The sequence below is a fragment of the Phocoena phocoena genome, chromosome 13 (genome assembly GCF_963924675.1).
Source record: "Phocoena phocoena chromosome 13, mPhoPho1.1, whole genome shotgun sequence".
Lineage (NCBI taxonomy): Eukaryota > Metazoa > Chordata > Mammalia > Artiodactyla > Phocoenidae > Phocoena > Phocoena phocoena.
The window spans coordinates 42,945,317-42,972,076 of NC_089231.1; the positions used below are offsets into that span (position 1 = coordinate 42,945,317).

The window sequence follows — 26,760 nt, forward strand, 5'->3', positions numbered from 1 at the left end:
GGGGCTTTGGGAGAAACAGATTTGGATCAGGAACTAAAATATTTAGTATCTCTCCTCTAACTTATCTTTGCAATGGCTGATTTGATATGTTAAAACAAAACAAAACAAAAACGCTGGCCAATATACAGCCCACTGTAAACTCTCCATTTCCTGTTTAACCTCTTCTTCCGAGGAAGTGATTTGAACAGAATAGAGCGTTTGTAAGGAAACAGTACACAGCCAGCAGGTTTATCTAGAAAAGAATCTGCAGAACTTCGTTTTTGGGGTTTTGTTTGTTTGTTTTCTTGAAGGCCAAATGAAAACTAACACATGACAAGACGAGGCTGGAAAGTCCTGTTTCTTTCCTTTTTTTGTTTTGGTCGTACTGTGCGGCATGTGGGATCTTAGTTCCCCATCCAGGGATAGAACCCCTTGCAGTGGAAGCGCAGAATCTTAACCACTGGACAGCCAGGAAAGTCCCATGGAAAGTCCTGTTTCTAATGATGGTGCTTTCTCAGCCCACCTCCGTCCCCACGTGGGATAAGCCTCTGCTAAAAGACCAGTCTTGGGGCGACAACTCAGTTTTCACAAATCACTATGAACCTCCCACTCCTGTGAGACAGGCCTTAATCAGCAACACAGAAAACCCGCTCCCTGGGTTTACCCCTGTCCCCCACCCCTGCCCAAAATAACCTGCCACTGCTTGCTGTTCAACTTTTATCAGACACACAACCGAGAGGATGGGTGGGGGGATTAGGGGCGAGGATAAGGGACATATTCCTTCCTCTCGTCTAGAGAATCGAGATTTTATCATTGAGCTAATTCAGATTCCTATAAAACTACGCCATGCCATTGGACCTCACTGATCTGCCCCCCCAGCCCCGACTCCTGAGAGGAGCAGTGATTCAGTTTAAATCCCTCAACCAATATGCTGTGAGAAAAGACTACAGAAAGCACAGCATGGCATTTCCTGTGGGGGCACCTTTCACTGCCACCACTCAGCGTGCTCTACGTGAAGACCTGCGTGACAAGTCCTCGTCAAACCAAAGTACTGAGGCATGGTGTGCTTTGAACAATTACTTCTAACGCCAATCATATGATTTAATGTGTCTCTTTTGCTTTAGCCGCCAGGAGGCTCAAAATTGAACTTTAGTGAAACTTTAATTACTATATTTTGTTTACTTTTAGCCTCCATATGGGCCTAGCAGCTCACAACTCTCTCTCTCTGTAAGACCCTTATTTAGAACGTTGGGAGTTCCACCTGCAAATCTGAGTCATTCCGTCCCTGACTTGTTTCGCCTTTGAGGTCATTTAGTACAGATCGGGGTGAATGCTGATGAGCCACTGATTAGCATCTCCTAAGCACAGGAGAATTGGTCACACTGTGAGGCAAGCAGGCCAGTCTTTTGTACCTCATGTCAACCAATCAGTCATTGGCTGAGGCCTTCCCCCAGGTGGGGGTGAGGGTGGGCAGTGAAGTGGCCTGTTCAGCTGAGGGCAGTTCTCTAGAGAGGGAGCAGCTGTGACCATGAACAACCAACAACCATCAGCTAGGGAACAGGTGTACCAATCTGGTAAAAGTGTCTCAGCTAGGTACCAAAACACACATCCACCACCATCCCTTAAATGGTTTCCATGGACTTTCATATTCCATCCATCTGGTCAACCACAGCTGACCGTTTTGGTATTAGTCGTAGTATTTATTGAGTACTCATTATTTCCCAGGAACTTTGCTAATCACTCATCTGCATCATTTCACTTAATCCTCACAACCATCCCATGAGGCCTGTTGCATGATTGCTCTAGTTTTACTATGAGTCTAAGCCCTAAGAGTTTAAACAACTTGCCAGGACACATAGCTTGCAAGAAGATGAGTGATTCCAATGTAGGTCTGTGTGACTCCAGAGGCTCAGCCTTTAACCAGTGTATCACACTCCCCACCTCACATAACCATATGTATTTAATTAGATACTAAACAACAATTGTGCATTTGCCTTTGATCTTGTGAAATTAAATCAGTATTGTATCACCATGGACAGTGGCTCTTACTGGCTCCCAAAGAGCTCTTCATTATTCCCCATTTAGAAAACCATGAAGGGACACCATCATCTCAAAAATATAGGATTTTCATTTTATAATACCTCATACGACTAAAAAGGAAGCAGTTAATACCAAAACTTATAAAGAACAGCAATCCTGGGCTTCCCTGGTGACGCAGTGGTTGAGAGTCCACCTGCTGATGCAGGGGACACGGGTTCGTGCCCCAATCCGGGAAGATCCCACATGCCGTGGAGCGGCTGGGCCCGTGAGCCATGGCCACTGAGGCTGCACATCCAGAGCCTGTGCTCCGCAACGGGAGAGGCCACAACAGTGAGAGGCCCGTGTACCGCAAAAAAAAAAAGAAGAGCAATCCTATAATAATATACAACATGCTTTAATTTCACTACTGACAGGGAGGAAAAATTTTAAATCCATGAGTTTAAATGTTATGTATACATCAGTTCCAAAGATGAAATCTTAAGTTAAACTTTAGTTCTTATGAAAATGATGCCTGAGATGCATGCCTTTGAATGAAATACAAAAATATACATTTCAACACATGCTCATAAAACACAAATATGTACTCATAAAATACAAATATAATTTTATTTACTGATTATCTTGATTACAGGACCAAAATTTGAACTCATAAAACATATGAGTTACTGGAAATATAAGCAGGATACATATATTTTGTTTCTACTCAGCTATAGATATTAACTCCTATTAACTCCCTTCATGTCATTAGTGATAGACTGCATTGTAATATGCTAATATACATGCATATATTCCTTCAGTGCTCCAACTCACAGAGAACCAATTTACATTTGTCACTTACTGATGATTGACTCCCAAAAAAACTGCCTGCGGGGGATTTCCTTGTCTTCTTGCTTCCTTCCCCTCCACCATTGGCTGAAAACTGCCGCCCCTGCCCCATTTTACCTGTCTCCCAAATGATAGTCAACAACAGGGTCTGGTGACAGGACATCATCAAAAAAGGGAAGAAGTGGAGGAAGGGTTAGAAGAAAATGGAAAAGATGAGAAGAAACTAAAGGAGTGAAGAGTAATCCAAAATTCTATTGCATGTGGCTACCCCTCTCAAGCTTCTAAGTGGTGTCGATGAAAGCCACAAGGAAGAAATGAATATCCCCATTTTATCTCAGTTTCCTCACTCCACCACACTCATTCCTTCTGAGATTTATTATCCCCTCTGCACATCCTTTGCCAACTTTAGAACATTTTTCTTCTTTTTATCTTCCCATCCTCCAACCCTGCCCTTTTTTCACACCATTGTCTCTGCCTCTGGAAACCCTTTCTTCATCTTCCATCGAAATCACAACAGTCCCCGCTTAGCCTTTTCTCTAGTGAAGTCCACTGACATTACCACCAATAAGCAAAGCATATAGCTGATTTCCACTACCAGTGCTCAGCATGAGAAGGCATCTGTCCCATTGCTGAAAGGAGGCACATGTCTTCCTCCAAATGGAAATTCTAAACCACACTTCACAGAGAAACACTCTTATACGTGGCGTGTATATTCTACATTCCTCTTAACAACACTGATCTTCAGATACATTTGGGAATTAACCTTGAAACCTGACTATCAAGAATGGCTTTTTTCTACAGGGAGATGATTGCAAATTCTACAAAAGCTTACTTATAAACCAACTCTAGACATAATCCTTCCTTGGGTTGGAGCCTCCCTTTGTGGGATCCAAGTCTTTTGGGGCATACTCACTCCTGGCACTCTTAACTCTTTCTGCAATCCCCAAATAAAACTTGACTTACCACCCAACCAGGCCATCCAAACCCTCCCATGCATTCCTTGGAACTCATGATCTCACATCAACAAGATCCCTATAATCCTTAAACTCTTCCCTAAATGGTCCCTTCAGCTTCTTTTCTAATCAAAGCCTGGCTATTCTCTGAGAGGACTGTTTTCCCAGCCACCCTCTTCAATGGGGACTATGTTCTGTTCCCCACCCCCACCCTTATATTTCACATTATTGGAGGCCGATAGCTTTTCTACTTCTTCTTCATTGCCACTCCCACATCCTTAAAACTCACCACTTTAAAGGATGTCTTCAGATTTTACCACCTGCTGCCCCTTTATGTGGCAGCTACCCACTGTTATCCTGGAAGTGCCACCTCCTTCACTCTACCCTACCACTTTTTCATTGTCCATCATCCCCTCATGCCCTTACTTCCCTCTTTACTGAGCTTATATTCTGTTGCCCATCCGTATAATCACATTAGTGCATACACCTGCAGCCCTTGTGTCCTTCTCTCCTATGATACTTGCCTGGTAATGCCCTGGTCCTGGTTAAACCCAACTTTCTTCCACCTCTTCCCTCCCCCTGAGCAACTAAATGTGGACGTAGAAAACCACACGGCCATGCTGGCTACTAATGACCCATGCTGGCTACTAGCCAACTCCACTAAGTTTCCCTGGTCAATGCACTCTTCCGCCTTCTGAGTTAATTATTTCACACCTTCTCTCTCCTCAAATACCTTTCTCCAAAACCTCCCTCCTCACTCTCAGCTGATAGCCTTGCTTCTTAGTCCAATGAGGACAGAAGCAATCAAAAGATAAAACCTGCATCTTGCTACTACCAAATCCATTGCTACCCGTATATTTTAGATAAAACATATCTCTCTTATTACTGTTTCTGCTCCAACTTAAAGCCTATTCCTCATTCCCTACTCAAGGACTTTGGGGTACTTCTGAACTGAAAAACACAACCAAGAACTAAATAAAATTTTCTCTCGATGCTGCATCTTCCTGCTATAATCTTCTTCTTTTTATGCCAAAAGTCCTAAGAAGCATTGCTTATCCTCTTGCCTCTGCTTTCTTACATCCTAGTCTCTCTTGAGGAGTCCCCACGCAGGCTTTCATGCCCTCCTGTCCACTGATACAATGCTTGTCATGGTCACCACCAACCCCCATGTTTCCAAATCCTATGGTCAGTTCTCCGTCGCTCACTCTTTTTGAAACACTCTTTGACTTGGCTTCTAAAATACCACCATACTTTTCCTCCTGCTTCTGACAATTTCTTTTCTTTGCTAGTTTTTCTTCTTCTCCCCCAGGGCTCATTTCCAGCACTCATTATCTTGCATTTCCATACCCTTTCCCTAAAGAGTTTCATCTTGTTCTTTGATTTTAAACAATATCTCTTGACTAATGACCCCAAAATTTGCACCTGCAGCCTCATTTAGCCAGTGGCCTACCAGCCGCTTATGCTTTGAGATCCGATAGTCCTCTCAAGGTTAAATCCAAAACAGAACTCATGGCTTCTCTCCCTAACCCCCCAACTACCCCTGCCTGGTCTTCCCCACCTCGGCAAATTGCATGACCTTCCATCCAGTTCCGCTGGCTAAAAACCTAGCAGTCGTCTTTAATTACTCACTTTTTCTTATACCAATGCTCAGTCTATCAGAAAATTTTATTGGCTGTGCCCACAGAATAGATCCCAAACTCGACCATATCTTGCCTCCACCTCCACTCAAGCCAGCTCTTGCCTTGACTGTTGCGATGGCCTCGTGACAGGTCCCCCACTTCCAGAGCAGCCCTTGTACGGTCTAGTTTTTTACACAACAGCCAGAGTGATCATGATAAGAGGTAAATTAGGCCATGTTTCTCATTTGCTCAAAACTTTCCAGTGACTTCCTAATGTTCTTATGACAAAAGGCGAAATTTGACACCAGTCCACAAGACACATCGTGTCTGGACCTTGATATACTTTGACTTCTGTCCAAGTCACCCCAGCATTCTTGCTGGTTTTGAATGCATGGCCAGCCCAGGGACTTTATACTCACCTTCCCCACTGCCTGAGACGCTAATTCTGCAGATATTTGCGTGGCTTGCAGAAGATATCTGTGAGCAGGTGACCACCCTACTGAAACTGGCTTCCCCTCTATCAATCCCTGCTTTATTTTTCTTTCTGGCATTCGGTAAAGAAAATATAGCATTATTATATATGTATTTATTTACAAGTCTGTGTTTATTTATTTACAAGAACGAGGAGTTTGTCTTTCTCGTTTACCAGCATATTCCCAGAACCTAGAACACATAAGACACATAGTGAGCGCTCAAAATATATTCTTGCAATTAATAATTGTGTTGTGTGTACATGCCCGTGTGAGTGCGTGTACACACACACACACACACACACACACACACAATCCTATCTGTTTATTCCCGTGGTGAAGTTTGGTACCTATATTTCAATGGTTAGTTACACATACATTAATGAAAAACAGACTTTAAAGTTAAGACCTCAGGCGCTTTAGATGACTGTCATCTCAGTTGCTACACAGAAAATGGAATACACACTTTTGCTCCTATTTCTTGCTTTGGTGTCAATCTGTATGTAAAACAAGATTCATTTTCATACCTTGGAGGCATTACTGTGTTTCTTAGGCTCAACAGAGGAGATAAGCTGGTTAACCAGCTCTGAGGACGCATGTTTCCCATTTCAGTAAATGTACTTGTGATACATTACAGCAACTGTGCTTTCCCCAAATGCACAAACAGAACTTGCATGACAGTCATAGCCTACAACTGATTTCCTAATGCAAACTCTTATGGTAGTGATTGCTATTGTTTCCCTGGAGACAGAGTGGACTCTTCCACTGCCAGAATTCTTGGATCATTTAGAAAAAGGTTCTATCCAGAGATATCACACAAGTTAGTCTCTGGAACTGATTATGTATAGACAATAACTTCATGTTTTTAAAACCTATAAACACCAAAATACAGAAATTTTACCCTAACTTTGGTAGTCTGATAAACATACTTGCTTTTATTATTATGGTTGATTTATTTTTATTCCAACTCATCCCCACCCCACAGAAAAAGTGGAGGAGAAAAGAAGAAAGAAAGGAAAAACATTTGAAGGGGCACATAAATTTTTCTTCTGACTTATCACTTCTCATACTGTGTTAGGTAGTCCCTCTACTTAATTCATCTGTTTCTTAAACCTGAGAACAGAGGCATCTTATAAAATGCTTTTAAATGTGCAAAACAACAAAGGAATTTAAGTTTTAAGTGTCTCAAATATATTTTTACAGGAAAACACAGTACAAATTTTGTCAGCAGATATGATCCCCGATTTAATAGCTGGATACAACTCCCTCCCATGCAAGAAAGGTAAGTGTCTATTTCTTAGGTCTGAAACATTTGTGGCTGCTTTACTGGAAGCAAGGATGCTGAATGGTTTTCCGTGATAAGGTACGCTAAACAGAGCCAGTGAAAGTCACAGGAGTCAAATACAAAACCTGGCCTGGCCAACTTCGACTAACTGCCTTATTAACTCAATGGAAAAAATAATCAAATAAGTCAATTATTTGTCCCAATGGAGGAAGAAAAAACTCGTATGACTTGTCTTCCTTTTTTTTGTTACTAGTCAAAGTTCACTTTTTTACTGAAGTATAGTTTCTATACAATATAAGTGTACAATATAATGATTCACAATTTTTAAAGGTTATACTCCATGTATAGTTATAAAATATTGGCTATATTCCCTGTGTTGTACAATATATTCTTGTAACTTATTTTATACCTAATAGTTTGTACCTCTTAATCCCGTACCCCTGTCTTGCCCCTCCCCCCTCCCTCTCCCAATTGGTAACCACTAGTTGGTTCTCTATATCTGTGAGTCTGCTGCTTTTTTGTTATATTCAATAGTTTGTTGTATGTTTTGGATTCCACATATACGTGATATCATACAGTATTTGTCTTTCTCTGTCTGACTTATTTCACTTAGCATAATGCTCTCCGTGACTTGTCTTCCTTTTCCACGTTGAATTGGTTTTTGTTTCTTGTTTTTTGTTTTTGACAAACAGAGCTACAATTTCACTGGCTATTCCACTCTTCTTAGTTATAATATATTTAAATCTTATCATTGAAATATAAAACACCATTCTCACAATGATATGTGTGTACTTTGATGCAGAAATTTCAATATTGAAGTTTTTAGGTCTCACAATCTCAAATTCATTGCATTTACCTCCTCAAATATCTCCCCATCATACATTCAAAAACAGTTGATTTGTTAGCTTACAAATAAAAGAGTTTTGCAAAGTGTCCTCTCATTTTTAATGTATGCAGTGTTTATCTCACCCAGTTCTCCTAGTATCAGAGGACAATAAGGCAACTATGTTTATACATATTCAGTTCTCCTGACTGTTACTTAGGCAGGACACCATGTCTTGATATGCACATGTAAATTCACATACTAAAGTTTGAACACTTGGTTCTTTTCAGATAATATCTCAACATCCTCTTGAGCAAATTTTCCATTATAATAGTCAGGATAAGCTGCAACCTGTTTCCTCTTCTCGATTGGACTAAGAAATAATTTTCTTTCTTATTTCCTTCCTAACCTTAACATCTCCTTCTTTAAAGATTTAATCAGATTACACTGAGATCAAGTTAAATCCTTAATCATAAATTCAAAGTTAAAAAGAAATGTTCAAATCATACCATTCCTCAAAAAGGTACATTACTACAGAAAGAATGAATCTCTGCTATAAAGAAACAATATCTAACTTCCCATTCCATATAAGCATATTAAAACTCTCTTTCAGGAGACTAAAAGCTATGCATTGAAAATGATGAGGCATAATATAGTCTAAGGACCATAGACACTGTTAGGAATGTCCAGTTGCAAGGTACCTCAAGAAATTATTCTGAGTCAATTAATATCCTGACAAACTTCTCAATCCTCCTGTTGTGTATACATGTATATATAAAAGCCTCTCCTGATGTCTTTCTCCAAAGTACCTTGTTTCTCTCCTTTTGGGGTTATTTTCTAGTTGCTGTTATGGTAGCTGCATCACTTTACCCTTTAATCAAAACCATTCCAAAAAATTTTGTTAAAAAGACATTTTAAAAATACACATCAATAACATGTTTGAAACGTCAGCATCTCATCACTATGGTCGCCTTCACTGGGGGCTGTTCACCACGATAATTAACCTTCACGCCTTGGGTTTGGGAGGCATAACTCACGTCACGGTCAATTATCTCACTGTAGAGCCCCTAAGGATGAGAAGTATTGCTGCAAAACCTAATTAGTAATTTTTTAAAATGTGTATTGTTTACTTGATATTCTATAATGACTTCCTCTGAGGCATTATGGCCTATCATGGCAGGGTCCTACTTAGACAATTTTTAGCAGCTCATTGACCTGATAAAAAGACCTGCCATGGTCTGTCGGCGCCTGGCAGCCACCGTTGACAGGATGGACTGTTTAACGTTTCTTTCGAAGTCATTATGGTATATCATGTCAGGTCCCTAGTAAAAGAAGTTTTTTTTTAGATTTAGAACAATCAACTCGATAGACCAAATAAAGAGCTCCTTCCAGAGCTGAATGGGAAAAGGCAGATCTCACAAATGCCCAGTCAATCTTCTAGCTCCATATCTCCTATGGGTTGGTTGACCGAGGCAGCAATCCATAACTGAAAATGAAATTTTTCTGTCATCGTCGAGCTTCCATTCAACATAGCAAGTACAGTTAGCTACCAGCATGGTTTAATTGGTGATTAAACAAAGAAGGGAAAAAATACTAAAATATATGAAATATCCTTCAGATCAGAAAAGAGGTTTCTTGAGACATTTAATTGAGTTAATTTTGCATTGTATAGATCATGAGTCAAACTCACCAGAAGTTTCCCACCTCCCTCCTTCCATTAGCTGCTGCCTAACTGCTGAGAAGTTACCAAACTGATTGAGAATAATAGAAACACATTGAAAGCCACCTCTGGGATCACCCACTCTCACAGAGCTGGCTGGGCAAATTCCTAGGATTATCTTACCTAACCAGAGCTTCCAAAAGAATATAATAAAAGTGCAGAACACCCTCCCAGTTCAGCAGAGAAATGGGCATGTGACCTCCAGGCTCGCTCAACCATAGGTCAACTCATGAATTGTATGCCTGCTGCCTATGAGGTTACTGACAGAAGTGATTAGACAAAAATACAAAGATAAATGTAAAGCTGATGAGTTGTTTTGGTCTCAGATTTAGGATTTGATTCTTCAGTAAGAAGAGGGCAAAAATGAACACTTGGATCAATAAAAATGCTTTGGTGACTTTAATGTTGTTTTCAAAAAAAAGTAGACATTTTAGGTATTATTCTTGTGGAGATGTTACCCCCTGGCTAGTCTTGGAAACAGAAAAGAAAAAGAAGGGAGGGAGGGAGAGAAAAAGCCATTTGGAGAGCACCAGTAACAAAGTTTAAGTTTCACAGACTAGGTGAAAAGCTGGAAGAATGCAACAAAGATGTTTCCAAATTTAAATACTATGTTTCTAGCAGCCTTACAAGAAACAATGGGAGACAATATCGTGTTTAAAAAAATCTGTTGTTTTTAACGTGCTGGTAGAAGTCAAAAGTTGAAACTGAGATACAATCTCAGTTTTCTGACCTAAGGGTCAGAAAGAAGTTTTAAAGATCTGTACAATACACAGGTTTAAAGTATATTTGTAGAGGTCAATGGTAGTCTTTTTAAACTTATCTCAATTCATTGAATATCCTCTCTGGCATTGGGACGGGGGTGGAGGGGTGGAGGAGGGAGAGAAGAACAATTTGTAATACAAATAGTGTAATTCCATTAAAAAATCTTCAGTAATCTTGAGCTTCCTTCCCCCCCCCCCCAAATAAAACAGCCTAATCAGGTGTGCTCTTCATGTGGGTAGGTGGGGCAGGGAGCATTCCCAGGAGAGACCTGGTACAGTAAAATTTTAGCCTGCAGCAAATGTTCACAGTTGCTGATAGACCATTAACTATCCAGTGTTTCTATAATGCATTTCGGTGAATTCTCACTTTGAGCATGCAAGGGAATAAATCAGAGACTCAGAACCTTCGCTATTAAAATTTCTGCATAAAAATGCACTTTTAGTCAGGAAGTGAAACCTACTGATTTTTTTTTTCCCCCGTTCAGAACCTAACAGTGACACTGTGTGGATAAAGCTAGGAGTACACGGAGCATCAGATTAAGAACGCCTGGGCTAAAAATAGAGAGTTCCGACAGGCTCCCTCGTGTTAAGAGAGGAAGGAAGGAACCAGAACAGAAAGAGTGAGAAAACTGAACTTTAGACAAGATAAAAGGAGTTCACACTGCCAAAAGAAGATCTTTCTCTTATTCTCCACTATCTAAACTTCATTAAATAGGGAATTTTCATACTTGTCATGACTAACATTTTTCTCTTCTAAACCAGAATATAGTACATAAGACATAGAAGAACTCAGAATATAGTATGTTACCCGCATGGTCCAAACTATGGGATTGGCCCACTAAAGGTAGCCTATTAGTAAAATTAGTAAATTAATTATTTCAGACGCTCCAAAACCTGTCATAGAATCATATGGAAGAGGGATACTGACCTACCCTGGTGTCAATGATGCAAAGAAATATCTGTGTTACTTTAGTACAGATTTTTGTAGACATGAATCGGTCTTTTCAATCAAATATTTTAACTTGAGAAGGTAAAAGCGCTAGTAAAATAACCTTGACCTATCATATTCAATAAGAGAGCAATTGAAATCTGGTTAGAGAAATGGAAGGAACCAGTGGTCCATCTGTGTGCACTTAATTTTGCTATTGTTATTAAACCTAATTTTATATTTAGATGAGTTTTTACTTCTTTACACCAGGAAATCCCAAATTTTTTAGGTTATTAATCCCCTTGATAATATGATTAAAAACTTCCCCCCAAAATCTTTCTCCAAACATATTCCAAAAAATGCACATATATACATATACATATATATATATATATATAATATATGACGTTTTATTAAAAAATTCTTTTTACAATTTCAGAGCTTCATATATCCCTCAGAAGACATGGGCCCAGGATAACAACAACCCTTATTTAATGAAATCTATCTCACTTGCTCTTTATTCTCCTTCCTACTTTTATCCTTCTCTCTTTTTCCTTTCATCATCTTTCTGTGTTTTGCACAGCACATATTTCTTTCAAAACCATCAAGAAAATATAGGGAAAAAAAGCATAGCCAAAATATTACTCTCAAACTATCAATGATGCTAACAATTCTAGGACTATCCAGAAAAACTGAACCTTACGATCTAGCAATCCCACTTTCGCATATACTGGATCCAAAGGAACCAAAATCAGTAAGGTGAAGAGATATCTGCACTCCCATGTTCATTGCAGCATTATTCACAAGAGCCAAGATACGGAAACAACCTAAGTGTCTGCTGGCAGATAAATAGATAAAGAAAATGTGGTGAATATATAGAATGGAATATTATTCTGCCATAGAAAAGAAGGAAATCCTGCCGTTTGCATGACAAACATGGATGAAACTGAAGGTGATCATGCTAAGTGAAATGCCAGACTGAGAAAGACAAACACTGTATGATATCACTCATATGTGGAATCTTATTTTAAAAGTCAGACTTCAAGAAACAGATTAGAATGGTGGTTGCCAGGGGATAAGGGTGGGGAAAATGGGGAGAGATTGGTCAAAGGGTACAAACTTCCAATTATAAGTAAATTCTGAGGATCTAATGTACAGCATGGTAACTATAGTTAATAATACTGTATCGTTTACTTTAAATTTGCTGAGAGAGTAGATCTTAAGTGTTCTCACAAGAAAAAAAGTTACTACATGAGCTGGTGGATGTGTTAATTAATTTGATTGTGAAAATCATTTTACAGTGTATGCACAAATCAGATCGTCACGTTGTACCCTTTACGTGTATTACAGTTTTGTCAATTATGCCTCAGGAAAGCTGGAAAAAATAAAATAAAACTGCATATATCACCATCCATAACATATGCCGTACATTTATGGTATAAATTATATAAAAACACTATAAAGAATTTAGTCATCACTTAAAATACTATTCGGAAAAGTTTATATGCAAACAACTTGATAGCTGATCTTTAAAACCTTTTAATCCAAATAATATCAACCGATAGCTCCTGAGCATGAACAAAACGTTGGACACTATGACAAACACTTTACGCGTGTGTTCACAAATAACCCCGTGAGGAAGGTACCATCATAATCGTATGTTACAGATGAGCAATCTGGGGCTGAGGGGGTTAAGTAACATGTCAAAGCCCACACACCCAATAAGTCATAGAGCCAGACAATCTGATTCCAGAGAACAAACTGTTCATCAAGATGCTATATACTGCTTCCCAGAGGTTTTGACACTTAGTAAACACAACTTGGAGAATCTCCAAACAATATAGGTTTACCTGATTTAAAACCTCTAGGGCTCCTCATTTTGCTGTTGACATTGCCCAAGAGTCTTGGCATCAATTTTTATAAAGACCATTAATTCAGTAAACATAAATTATGTTCTCTGAGGGGCTTGGCACTTTACGATTGTACTTTTTCAGTATTGAACCATATGTTATCCTTATGAAGTATATTATTCCAGTAGCATGAATGAGAAAAAAAGAAGCAAAAGGTCAAGGACTTGCTTAAGATTTCATCCTAGTCATTCCTAACTCCAAATCTTTGAGTCCTCTTCCAACCTCTTTTCTCCCTCAGCTCTCATATATTATTAGTAACTAAGCCTTACATCCTCCTTTAAAATATCTTGCATCACCTCTTTTCATGTCTTCTACTAAAATTCTAATTCAGGTCCTCAGTCTCTCACTCCTAGATTATATTCTCCCTCAGAACTGGCCTCCCTGTCTCCAGTCCTTTCAACACAGCTTGCATGTCTTTTGCCTTTGATGGCAGGTGGGATAACTTAATAAGTAGTCTCTCTTGAAAAGAGACTTTAAAATACCCTTATAGGTTCCTGAGAATCAACACCAAAAGCTACACAGATGAAGTTCCTAATATGGGTTATATAAGAGCAAGATTTCAACACTATATTCAGTTGAAAAAGTTTCTCTATTTGCAGTCATACTGGGAGGAAAAAAGAAAAAAACGATAATTGAAGAAAAATTTTGATGATGTAGTTCTCTTATAAATTGGGAACAATGACCCTTGAAGGACCATAAAGAAAGTGAATGTCAAGATAATTTATTATTGTTGCATTATCTACCTCATTTTTCACTTTGTCTTACTGAGCTGTGATATCCTTACAAGGTACCAAATATCCCAAACATTAGTGAACACTTTAACAGTATATAAAAAGCAAGATAAAAGAGCTGAAACAAAGAGTTCATGAATTTCTCCTCTACTGTGGCTTTAGTATCCATAATGTTAACTAGCATGGGCACTGCAGATGGTTGCTGTATAAGGTCTCAGATTTAGAAGGGAGCTATATGTGTAATTTCCAAAGGTCTGCACCCCTTTCTGAAGCAGGCTGTCCTCGCTTCCCGTAACTGACTGGGCTCCTTTTGTGATTTACATTGGGTTGTTTTGTTTTTTGGTTTTTTTCATTGTAGAAGAGCCAGTTTCTATGCATGTCGGTTGGACAAACATTTATACGTTATTGGTGGACGGAATGAAACTGGCTACTTGTCCAGCGTGGAGTGTTATAACCTAGAAACAAATGAATGGCGTTATGTGTCCCCTTTGCCACAGCCTCTGGCAGCTCATGCGGGAGCAGTGCACAATGGGAAAATATACATTTCAGGCAAGTCATTCATCCACTTTGTGTTACAAAGTTCAGTTCCAAGGCATTTTCTTGACTTGTGTGTCTATGCTTAATTCACAGGGGGTGTACACAATGGAGAATATGTCCCATGGCTATATTGCTATGACCCCGTCATGGATGTCTGGGCTCGAAAACAAGATATGAACACAAAACGGGCCATCCACACTTTGGCTGTAATGAATGATCGCTTGTATGCAATTGGAGGAAATCATTTGAAAGGTCTTTTTTTTTTTTAATCACAATAACATTTGCATCTCATGTTTCTTGCTAAGGGGGTTTCTCGTTAGATAATCATAGTTAACCAAGTAAAAAGATTGACCAAATAAAATCTACTCTTTGTAAATTAGCAGTACCCTTGGGCAAGCACTTATTTTGGCTCTCCTGCAGATAGGATTATTTTGAAGTTACCACATACATTAAAGAAATGAATAATGATGTCTACAGAAAATTTAAAAAACTAGAGCATTAATAACTGAAAAGCACAAACAATTTGTTGTAACAATGAATTCAGTAAAATAAATTATTCCTTATCACCAAAATTATAGTAATGGATTTTTCCAGAAAATTGTTTTTGTAATAATCATAAAGAACTTTAGTCAGAGAAGCACAAAGAAGCGTGTATGTGATTTTTCTTAAAGAAAACAGTAGAATTTCATGTCTAAATTTAGAATTATTTCTTTGAAGAGTTGAGTATCAAGCCATCTATGATTCTCAATTCTTTCCATTTGCTTTTTTAATCAGTAACATTTAAAGCAGAGTCTTTTTAGAGCCATATTTTGGCTTGTTTCCCTCCTCGTGTATGTATGCGACTGCAACTTTTTTGTAGTTTGTTTGCATGTGTGTAACACTGAATTTGACAGGAAAGCGGAGAGACCTGTGATACTGAGAACATTATTGAACTGCTTTGAGCTTCCGTTTTCTCATCTGAAAATGAAGAAGGTGGTCAAGTTGTTCTCTAAAATCTCTTCCAGCTCTGTCTGTCCATGATCTTTGAAATTGAACAAATTGAGAAACAGGCCATCTGGGTATGGCACATAAGGCGATTCTGTGCATTTATTTTCCAATCATATACCCATCTTAAACCATGAGTTAGATATAGACATTTTTTCTCTTTTTCATAATACATATTTACCCCTAAATGTAATAAATACTGGACAAGTATAATTTTTAAATATTTCCAAGTTCATATTCAATCAGAAATGACAATATTCTGGTCTAGATCTGCTCCTCACCTTAGAGGTCTCCTCAGTGGAAGGGAATTTATCTTTACTGCTTCAGACTCTTCCCATTTCATTCTTTTTTGCTTTCATTGGTGCTTTCATTTCAATCCATACTCCATTCATTCCTTTACATCAATGTATTTTATATTAACTTTGTAGCTTTCTGCATTAAAATATGACTTCTACTAATTTCTTTTGCACAAGAATGCCTAATATTTTAGGAACTTTCAGTATTTAACGTTATACTTGGACAGAAAAGACTTAGGTAGTGACAACCTAAATGAAAAATAGCACATGCACATCAGAATTAGGTTAGCTCGGGAAGACATTGTGAAAGGGGGAAAGTGTATGGATTTTGCATCTAAGCCTGGGTCTGAATCCCAGTTATGTACTTAGAGTTGTGTGATCTTACTCTAGACATTTACCTCATGTCTGTAAAAAAGGGGTAATTATCCTTTCCTTGGTAATTATGAGGGATATAGTCAACGTATGTACTCGGTACAGAGAAGGCACACATATCCTCGTAGATGCCACTAGGGAAACTTGCCCAAATCCCCATTTCGTATAAATGCTTCCACAATTATCATCAAACTCTTAATGTTAAAGGAAAGGATTACATCACAGGGTCGCAGTAAGCACATTGCTCTGTTGCTCCCTTATGTGATTTATTTTATGTAAAAAGTTAGTGGCCTGCGCATAGCACAGGGAGATCAGCTCGGTGCTTTGTGACCGCCTGGAGGGGTGGGATAGGGAGGGTGGGAGGGAGGGAGACGCAAGAGGGAAGTGATATGGGAACATATGTATATATATAACTGATTCATTTTGTTGTAAAGCACAAGCTAGCACACCATTGTAAAGCAATTATACTCCAATAAAGATGTTAAAATAAAAAAAAAGTTAGTGGCCTGAAATAGTCTGTCCACCACTTCAAGAGTGAAAATTTTTCTGATTTTTGGTCTATCTCTTTAATTACTTTGAAGAGACCAGTATGTTGACTAATTTACCATATGTGTTGTGATTGTCAGCTAGCAAACATCCATAGCATGTGTTTAACCATTAAAAAAAAAAAAAAAAATCCTTAAGGGTTTGGTCTGCTCAGTGACCCCGAAGCTCCCATTAAGGATTTTTTACTCCCTAAATGAAAGGCAGGGCTTCAGTGGAGTCTGGGGAAATGAGTTGTTCTCTGCAACCTAGTTACTGCTCCAGCCACTGAGAAATTTTATCAAAAGTGGGAAAAGTCTTTCAGAGGACGATAGCCCCCTACTCTAAACCTGGATCCTTAGTAGATGCTGGAAACCATTCACATCATCACAGCTGTTTATACATATAGTCAGACTGTAAAGAAAAGAAAAAAGTAAAAGATTTTGAGAGAACTGAATATTCACTTAAGAAAAGCAATAAAGTTTAGTCTGTAAAAGTGTGACCTTTGAAGGCTGCTCACCCGGATTCAAATCTCAGCCTATCTAATGGCTGTATGACTAACTCAGGTCATTAACTCCCTCTGTTCCTCAGTTTCTCCTCTATAAAATGAATATAATGGTATCTATAGGATGCTTAAGGGGGTTAAATGAGCTTCTTTATACAAAGCACTTAGAAAACAACCAGCTTATTGTAAGCAGTCTATAAAATGCTTGCTTTAGCTATTACTATTTTAAATCTTTTAAAATAAGGTTTAAATAAACCTTTATTGATACTCCAAGGTAAATCAGCTTTTACCAATGACATCTAGCCAGGCATTTTTGCTTTAAAGTAATCCAAAGCATTCAGGGTTGGAGTGTCGGTGGCCAGGTGGAGTCGGCGGGGGTGGGGGTGGGGGGTGTTTGTTTGTCTGTTTGTTTCTTAGGTCTTTCTGACATGTCTCACAATTTCACCAGTCAGCTTATACATGTGTCTTCAAAGACACAATTATCTACTTCTTGGCCCTAGTCCTTTTGCAAAAAGAAGCCCTAGCCTTAAATTGGGACCCTGAGAGTTTATTCTTTGGTGATTCCATTTTGCTCCGTCACTTAGGTTTCTCCCACCTCGATGTAATGCTCGTGGAATGCTATGACCCAAAAGGTGACCAGTGGAATATTCTCCAGACTCCCATTTTGGAGGGTCGCAGTGGTCCTGGCTGTGCAGTGCTAGATGACAGCATTTACCTTGTGGGAGGCTACAGCTGGAGTATGGTAAGTGTCCACATTCACCTCCTCCTCCTTTTTATTTGTGCTTCCTTTTTGTTTCTCTCCAAATGTGTTACCACCCACACAAGTACCTTTTAAGATTAACATGTTTATATGCACGCAGTAAATTGCTTTAAGCTGTAAAATAAACTCAGTGCGGTCGCTGTAGAGCTGTCTTGCTATCTGGTCAATTGTATCCAGTAGCTCTCTGCTTCCCTCCCACCCCCATGCTCTCCAACTAAAAGTCAGACCGAAGTGGTTTTTACAAACGTTCTATTAAAACTGTTTGACTGGGAGAGTGAAAAGTTTCTGACCAGCTAAGCATAAAAAATGGAAATTAATTGTTCAGTTACCCACAAATTCTATTTAGGATTATGTAATTTGCCATTGCTTTCCACTTTCCCCTCGCTTTATGATGAAAATTTCTAAACATACACAGAAACTGAGGGCTCAGTGGGCCCTTGTTAACGCACCATCCGACTTTGACATCCATCAGTGCTTTGCAGTACTTACTTCATCTATCCTCCCTTTGAAAAATTTTGGTTGAAGCAATTTGAAGAAAATTCTAGACATGTTATTTCACCCTAAATGCTTCAGTATTCCTCTAAAAAAAAAATCACTTGTTTATGTAAACACACTATCATTATCACACTCAGTAAAATTAACAATAATTCCTTTATATGCAATCCATTTTCAAGTTTATCCCATTGACTTGAATAAAAATGTATTTTTCAAATTGATACGTTCAAATCAGGATCCAAGAAGTCTCACTTGGGGGCTTCCCTGGTGGTGCAGTGGTTGAGAGTCCGCCTGCCGATGCAGGCGACACGGGTTAGTGCCCCGGTCCGGGAAGATCCCACGTGCCACGGAGCAGCTGGGCCCGTGAGCCATGGCCGCTGGGCCTGTGCATCCGGAGCCTGTGCTCCGCAACGGGAGAGGCCACAACAATGAGAGGCCCGCGTACCGCAAAAAAAAAAAAAAAAAAAAAAAGCCTCACTTGTATTTGGTTATTATATCTCTTACAATCTGGAGGATTACTCCTGCCCCTCTTCCTGTCCCATGCCATTGTCTTGTTGAAAAAGCAAGGTCAGTTATCTTATAGAATATCTGATACTCTCGAATTGCCTAATGATTTCCTATGTTGTCATTTAAAAATAGTCCTCTGTCTCCCTATTTCCTATAGACTGGAAGCTAGAGATAAGGACTTAAGTTCAGCTTTTCTCTGTTTTAAATTTTTTTGTTATTTATGTACCATTTATTTATTTATCTATTTATTTGTCTATTTATTTATTTTAGCAAGAACACGTAAGGAGGTGGCTGTGTAATTCAAGTAACATCACATCAGAAGACACATAGGGTCTAATGGTCTACACAGTCACTTTTTAAATGATGACCGTTCCTATATTTTCCTATTTATGTGTGTTGGTTTTATAAGATTAATTTGGGATTTTAATAATATTTTTGCATCCAACAAGATTGTTATATAAAGTTTGGAGGAGCTTTAAAAAGCTATTAGTTATTTGGAAGTGAATGTGTATTGACATATATCACTAGATATTGGTACATGTGCTCTTTCGCTAGTGGAAATTGATAGCTGCAAGAGTATGTATGTTTAGAACCAGACACCAGGAATACACTTTCAGAAAACGATTATGTTGGTTGGGATTTTTGTTTGTTTCTTGCCTATGGTAAAAACAAAGCTGCTTTGGTTTAGGAAGGGAAATATTATACAAGCACTAGCCTCAGAGGTTGACAAAGGAGACAAGATTAAAGACATTTTTTATTTCTCATGTGGCCTTTTCAAAATAAATAAGTCAATGTGTGAAGAAGTTGGCACGTCTTCATTTCCAGTTTATTTTAAACTGGTTTTGAACCCCATCTCTGTAAGATAGTAAGATAAAAATGGAAAAGTGAGGTGACAATCTAAAATCCAATTTATTTCTTTTATTTGAATATTTAAGATAGGGCTTCCCTGGTGGCGCAGTGGTTGAGAGTCCGCCTGCCGATGCAGGGGACGCGGGTTTGTGCCCCGGTCCGGGAAGATCCCACATGCCGTTGAGCGGCTGGGCCCGTGAGCCATGGCCACTGAGCCTGCACGTCCGGAGCCTGTGCTCTGCCACGGGAGAGGCCACAACAGTGAGAGGCCCGCGTACCGCAAAAAAAAAAAAAAACCAGAATATAAAATAAATTTTTTTTAACTTAAACCAGAGGGATAATTTCCAACTTGAGGTAAGTTATCATAAGGGATTTATAAATCATCTAGGGTGTTGTAGGTGCTTGACTTTCATTATTAGCCACACACACCCATACAAAAACCCAGATTTTGAAATCTTGCCAATCCCAAATTTTTCCTTAGAGTACAATGGTTTAAGATCCATTGCTTTCATTTGGAATTTTTTTAGCAAGAGCAGAGAAAAAATATTGTCTTCTTAATGTAAATGTGATAAATAAGCTTGCTGTGGCAATTCTCTAAAGGCTCTCTGCTCTGCCATTCCAGGGAGCCTACAAGTCATCTACAATATGCTATTGTCCAGAAAAAGGCAGCTGGACAGAACTTGAAGGAGACGTAGCAGAACCACTGGCAGGCCCAGCCTGTGCAACAGTTATCCTGCCTGCCTGTGTACCTTACAACAAATAACACCAGGAAACCCTGGAATGAACAGTATCGCATTCTAGGAAGCAATGACAGGTGACATCCCTATTATAATAGGAACAATACATCCTAATGGTACAACTGCCGAAACTCCATTCTTGGTTTCTGATGATTTACAAGAAGCTACAAAAGAAAAGGACCTGTCCTTGAACAGGTACTCTGTCTGTAACTCGGATTACACCGAACTTCCTGTGGTGATAGACTCTTCCATTTCAGACTGGTTTTAACTTGTCCCAGCTTTATAAAAACTCCTCACATGGATCTCAACTTTCAAAAGGAGAAAGATAAAATACAGGAGAGTGCCCCCCAGAGAGACCTAAGATCAGTATTGTGCATTGTAGTCTACCTGCATGTGATCTATGTTGAAGTTTTGGGGATATTGTGTTCATGAATGATTCAAAATTTGACCCACTAAAATACTCACACTGCATTACAGAAATTGCCACTTGATTCTGTATTCCTAACCTGTGGCCACTTCACAGATTCCGTAGGCAACACAGTTATAGAAAATCATAGAAGATTAAAGAGGAACATTTTTGTTTCCATATAACTTCATTTCATATACCTTTTGCCCCTTACAGCACCTCGTGGGAATGTAGAAGAGGAAGATATTGGCTCTTGTAGCAATTGCTTTCTGCCCTGTAGGTTCCAGGCTAGCCAGAGTCATAATTTCTGTGTCCTCAGTTTTATCCGAAAGATTAAGACAAAATACGGTGTGTCACCATTCAGTTTATAGAGGCTCACGCTTTCTCATTTGGAGCAGCATATTAAGTCATGAATACACCTGGTCTTTGCTTCGAAAATATAGGACTGACAAAGACAGTCATGCAATATTGAATATTCTGTAAATAGCACATCTGGCCCAAACTTAACCCCTAATGAAAACTGAGAGATTGCTTTCGGAAATTCAGGGACGAAAAGACAGATTTCTCTTAAGAACTGTCCCCTTTTCTCTCTGTCCCTAAAACACACAACTTAAAGAGCCTCAGGAGCAAACCGTAGCTCCTAACAAAATACCTCCCCCTCTTCCTCACCTTCGGCTCTAAAAAAAGCTCTAGATGTGGCTCTAGAAAAGCCCATGACGGACCCTCCTTCTTTCCCGCAACTCATCACATTTCTTTGTTATCACCAGAGACGCCTGGGCTCAGTTAAGCGAGCAATAGCTAGCTGTCTTGAGAAGCATGAGGAATTTAAGAGCAGAAGGTCAGGAGAGCATGAGACAGTGTCCATGCGGCCCATCAAAAGAGAAAAACTAGCAGGAACACGGATTTGCTTTTCAAGCTCTTCAGAGCTGGCACAACAATAGTTAGGAATAAATCAAAGCCTAAAATATTTTGTGAATCACCCAGAGATGTTGTTGAATCCCTCCACAAGTGTGTCTTTCAAAAACAACCTCACAGGGAAGCCACAGATTAAAAATGTCTTGGTGATAAGTTTTCACCGTGGAGCATGTCCAGATGGATGGGTGTACTAGAATCCAATGCCGTTTCTACAGTAAAGTGCAATCTTTGTTGTTTTTGTATTTATTTGTATGTTCAGATCCAAAGGATCCGTTGTAAAAATATATATATATAAATATATATATATCCAGTGCAATCAACTTTCATTTCTTTTTTCCTTGATCGCATATGAGTATATAGAAAAAAAAAAGTTACAGTACTTTGTGAGAAAATCCCATCTGACGTCATGAGGAATACAAGGTCTCCTTCAAAACCTTTTATCGTCAACGGTCCCCATTTCTTCTGAAAGTCACCATTTATACAAGGGTATTTGCTTTCCTTGGACTTGTTCATTTAATTTTTATTTCTAGCCAAAATAAATAAAAGCATTTATGAGAACTATAAGTAAAGCTTTCTGTATTTCAGAAAGGCACAAACTATTAGAAAGTGAAAAGTGAATAAATAAGTCACAGAGAATGTAAATTTTGTACAGTATTAGAATGTGTAAATGAAGCTTGCTTGGAAGGGGAAAACTTTAAATAAAAACTTTATGTACTAATTCAACTGTCTCTCTTATTCTGACTTATAAAGCATGTGTATAAATCTACACATTAACTTGTTTGAAGGTTTGTAACAGGTAAATGCATAAATATTTTTATTCTGCAGATATACTTTACAAGTTTATTTAGCTTCCTGGCAGTATGTAGTATGTATGTAGTACGAACAATGTGAAAAATTACGGAATGTTTCAGAGAAAAGTGTTGTGAGTTAAAAATCATTAATTGAATCTGGGTTTTCCACTGTAAGAGTGTTGCAATGAGGCATACTTAAGATCTGATAACCAAGTATTTATAGAAATTGTTAGAAACACCATATGCATTAAACAATACTTGCACACTTAGGATAAATGAATCACATATTTAATTAGGTCAATTATCTAAATATATAGTGTTCCGTTGTACTTTCTTTTTAGAAATCTGGAAAGGAAGCTGTGCAGGGCAAGGAAAGGACTGGGCTATGGAAGACAATAGGAGTAACTGAGGCACGTGGCTGCAGGTTTGGGCAAGCTTCCAGGTAAAGAGCCTGAAAGCTAGAAAGAAGTTAATGCTTCCCAGCCAAATATTCCATTATTAATGATTAAACTGATAATTAGAGGGTCATTTGACCCTCTGTAGTATTCTACAGAAGCAAGAGTAATGGAGTTTCTTTTGCCCCACTGAATCTTCAGCTCTCCATGCTAGTGTAGCATGGCAGAAAAGGCCCTTCTCTATAGTAGCTTCTTATCCTGAACCAATGGCTAGTTGTTGCAGAACTTCTTTCATATACTGTGAAGCCCCAAAAGCTATGGTGCTGACCAGTTATCATGATCAGTTAAGCAAATATACTTGGCCTTTTCCTAATCCCAAGGAATCACCTATTTTAAGTTCATAACTAAACTAAAACTGGCTAAACTTGGAGGAGTGAGTATAGGACCAGATTTTTTAATTACTTAGGCTGTGTCTGTGGTCTTAAAATTAGTACCTGTGTTTGTTCTCCCCTGTAAGGGCCAAATTTCTATTTTCCTAGCTGCTTCACACTTACATCACTTAACAAACTCATCATTATCAACATTGTAATACCAAGTATTTATTGAACATATCCCAAAAGGCATCACTGTAAATGCCAGGCTTCTGATTAAACCTGGTTCTCTAGGTTAAAATATTTTTAAATGAACAAGCAAACCAGCTGAAATAAGGTTGGTAAAGCATACCAAAGCCAATTAATACACACTGCTGGGTATCTTAACAGACTGAGTTCCCGTAGATGAGGTAGGAGGAAGACCATGACTGATCAAGCCTGACTTTCTAGAAGCGCCTGACCTAGAGGATGTTGGAACTTTGGTGGAAAATAAAATGGCAATAAGAAGCAGCAGAAAGGTCAATATAAGAAGAAAATAGGACCTCCCTGGTGGCATAGTGGTTAAGAAGCCACCTGCCAATGCAGGGGACACGGGTTCGAGCCCTGGTCAGGGAAGATCCCACATGCCATGGAGCAACTAAGCCCGTGCACCACAACTACTGATCCTGCGCTCTAGAGCCCTCAAACCACAACTACTGAGCCTGCGTGCCACAACTACTGAAGCCCACGCACCTAGAGACTGTGCTCCACCACAAGAGAAGCCACCGCAATAAGCCCGCACACCACAACAGAGTAGGCCCCGATCACCACAACTAGAGAAAAGCCCACACACAGCAACCAAGACCCAATGCAGCCAAAAATAAATAAATAAATTTATATTAAAAAAAAAAGAAGAAAATATCCAAGAAGTTAGTCTGTTTGATTTGTACAGCTGTAAAGTACTACTCTGCATCAAGAATTAAATATGGGCCACATATTGGGTGGGGTTTCTTAATGGCGTTATTGGCTGGCTCTATTTGGTGCAAAAACACAGGGTTCAGTTCTAGAGATAAGTCCTGATAATGTGCTTCAAGAATGCAGCACAATGGGATAGGACTAAGGAAAAAGTCTTCTACAAATTGAAGCTTGAGTAGCTTATTCCATTCTATTCCAGGCTGTTGCCTAGCATATATTAAGGACTTGGTAAATGTCAGTTCTTAACACTAACACGAGTAGCAGCATTACCTTAGTGTTTTCAGCTCACTGAAGATGTTCAAAACAAGATGGCTGCAGTCAGTTGACATTTAAGACTGTCTATTCAGGCTCAGGGGAATTATATCACTTCAGGCAAAGTGATCCTTGATTGTGACCTCTCCTTCCATTTTTTCACTTATTAAGTGGACTCTTCCTCTGTGACCTTCCAAATCCCCTACGCACAAAAAAATGACATATGGCAATAGCAGGAAGGAAGGTGAACATTTGGCTGCAGGACGGAGGCATCCTACATTTACAGAGAAGGCAGACTCCTGGCTTCCCATCATGTCACTCAGATCTGGGCCATTTGGGAAGTGATTGAACTAAATTAGGGAAAAGGAATAAAGGAATAGGGTTTAGTTATGAATTCAAAGTTATATCAGCAATATTATAACAAACATAACACTTCCACTAACTTCACGTTTGTTATGGGCCAGGCATTCTACTAGGCATTTTATACATGTTTTCTTATTTACTCCTCTAAACAGCTCTATAAAGTAAATGTTAGTTGTATGTGAAAGGTAAGGACACATGCTCAGAAAGGGTAAACTAGCTGATAAAGTTAAACAGCTCATAGGTAGCAGAACAAGGATTCAAACTAAGGCTTTAATCTTAGGTCACCTCAAACCACCATACTCTCCTGCTCACAAAATAAATTTCTTAATCATTTGAAGTCTCATAGGAATTCCTGGTAGATTGACTGATTTTTCCAGATGCAAATAGGATATGTTGGAGGGGAAAGTGAACGATTAATGACAGTGCATCATGGCAAATGCTATATTGTTGTTCTGAATGAACCACTGGAAAGAGTGACCAGGGGAAGGAAATTGCTCTGTGACCCTGGGGAATCATTTAGTCTCTCCAACTTCAGTTTTGTCATCTGTATATGGAGTGATAATCTCATCTTCAAAACATTACTGGGAAAATCATATGTAAAGAACGTGGAGATGAGACCTTCAAGTTGGCAGAGGAGTAAGACGTGGAGATCACCTTCCTCCCCACAAATACATCAGAAATACATCTACATGTGGAACAACTCCTACAGAACACCTACTGAACACTGGCAGAAGACCTCCAACCTCCCAAAAGGCAAGAAACTCCCCACTTACCTGGAGAGGGCAAAGGAAAAAACAAAAATCAGAGACAAAAGAATAGGGATGGGACGTGCACCTCTGGGAGGGAGCTGTGAAGGAGGAAAAGTTCCCACACGCTAGGAAGCCCCTTCACTGGCAGAGATGGCAGGTGGGCAGGCAGGAAACTTCGGAGCCATGGAGGAGAGCGCAGCAACAGGGGAGCAGAGGGCAAAGGGGAGAGATTCCCACACAGAGGATCAGTGCCGACCAGAACTCACCAGCCTGAGAGGCTTGTCTGCTCATCCACTGGGGCGGGTAGGGGCTGGGAGCTGAGGCTCAGACTTTGGAGGTCAGATGCCAGGGAGAGGACTGGAGTTGGCTGCATGAAGACAGCCTGAAGGGGGCTAGTGTGCCACAACTAGCCAGGAGGGAGTCTGGGGGAAAGTCTGGAACTGCCGAAGAGGCAAGAGATCATTGTTTCGGGGTGCATGAGGAGAGGGAATTCAGAGCACCACCTAAACGAGCTCCAGAGATGGGAGCGAGCCACGGCTATCAGCGTGGACACCAGAGACGGTCATGAGAAGCTAAGGCTGTTGCTGCAGCCACCATGAAGCCTGTGTGCAAGCACAGGTCACTATCCACACCACCTCTCCCGGGAGCCTGTGCAGCCCACCACTTCCAGGGTCCCGGGATCCAGGGTCCCGGGATCCCACTTCCAGGGTGCCCTGGGAGAACACATGGCGCACCTCAGGCTGGTGCCACATCATGCTGGCCTCCGCTGCCCACAGGCTTGCCCCGCATTCCATACTCCTCCCTCCCCCCGGCCTCAGCGAGCCAGAGCCCCCTAATCAGCTGCTTCTTTAACCCCGTCCTGTCTGGGTAGGAACAGATACCCTGAGGCGACTTACACGCAGAGGCAGGGCCAAATCCAAAGCTGAATCCCAGGAGCTGTTCGAGCAAAGAAGAGA

General features: G+C 39.7%; 1 protein-coding gene across 1 annotated transcript in view; it reads left to right on the forward strand.

Annotated features, from left to right (window-relative positions):
* KLHL14 (kelch like family member 14) overlaps positions 1 to 20,634 on the forward strand; it is a 98,180-nt gene extending 77,546 nt beyond the window's left edge. Inside the window, exons 4-8 of the mRNA XM_065890292.1 lie at positions 7,090 to 7,168; positions 14,403 to 14,593; positions 14,675 to 14,833; positions 17,845 to 18,002; positions 20,494 to 20,634. Of these exons, the coding sequence (XP_065746364.1) occupies positions 7,090 to 7,168; positions 14,403 to 14,593; positions 14,675 to 14,833; positions 17,845 to 18,002; positions 20,494 to 20,634 (728 nt within the window). The remainder of the gene's footprint in view (positions 1 to 7,089; positions 7,169 to 14,402; positions 14,594 to 14,674; positions 14,834 to 17,844; positions 18,003 to 20,493) is intronic.
* The last annotated feature ends 6,126 nt before the right edge of the window (positions 20,635 to 26,760 follow it).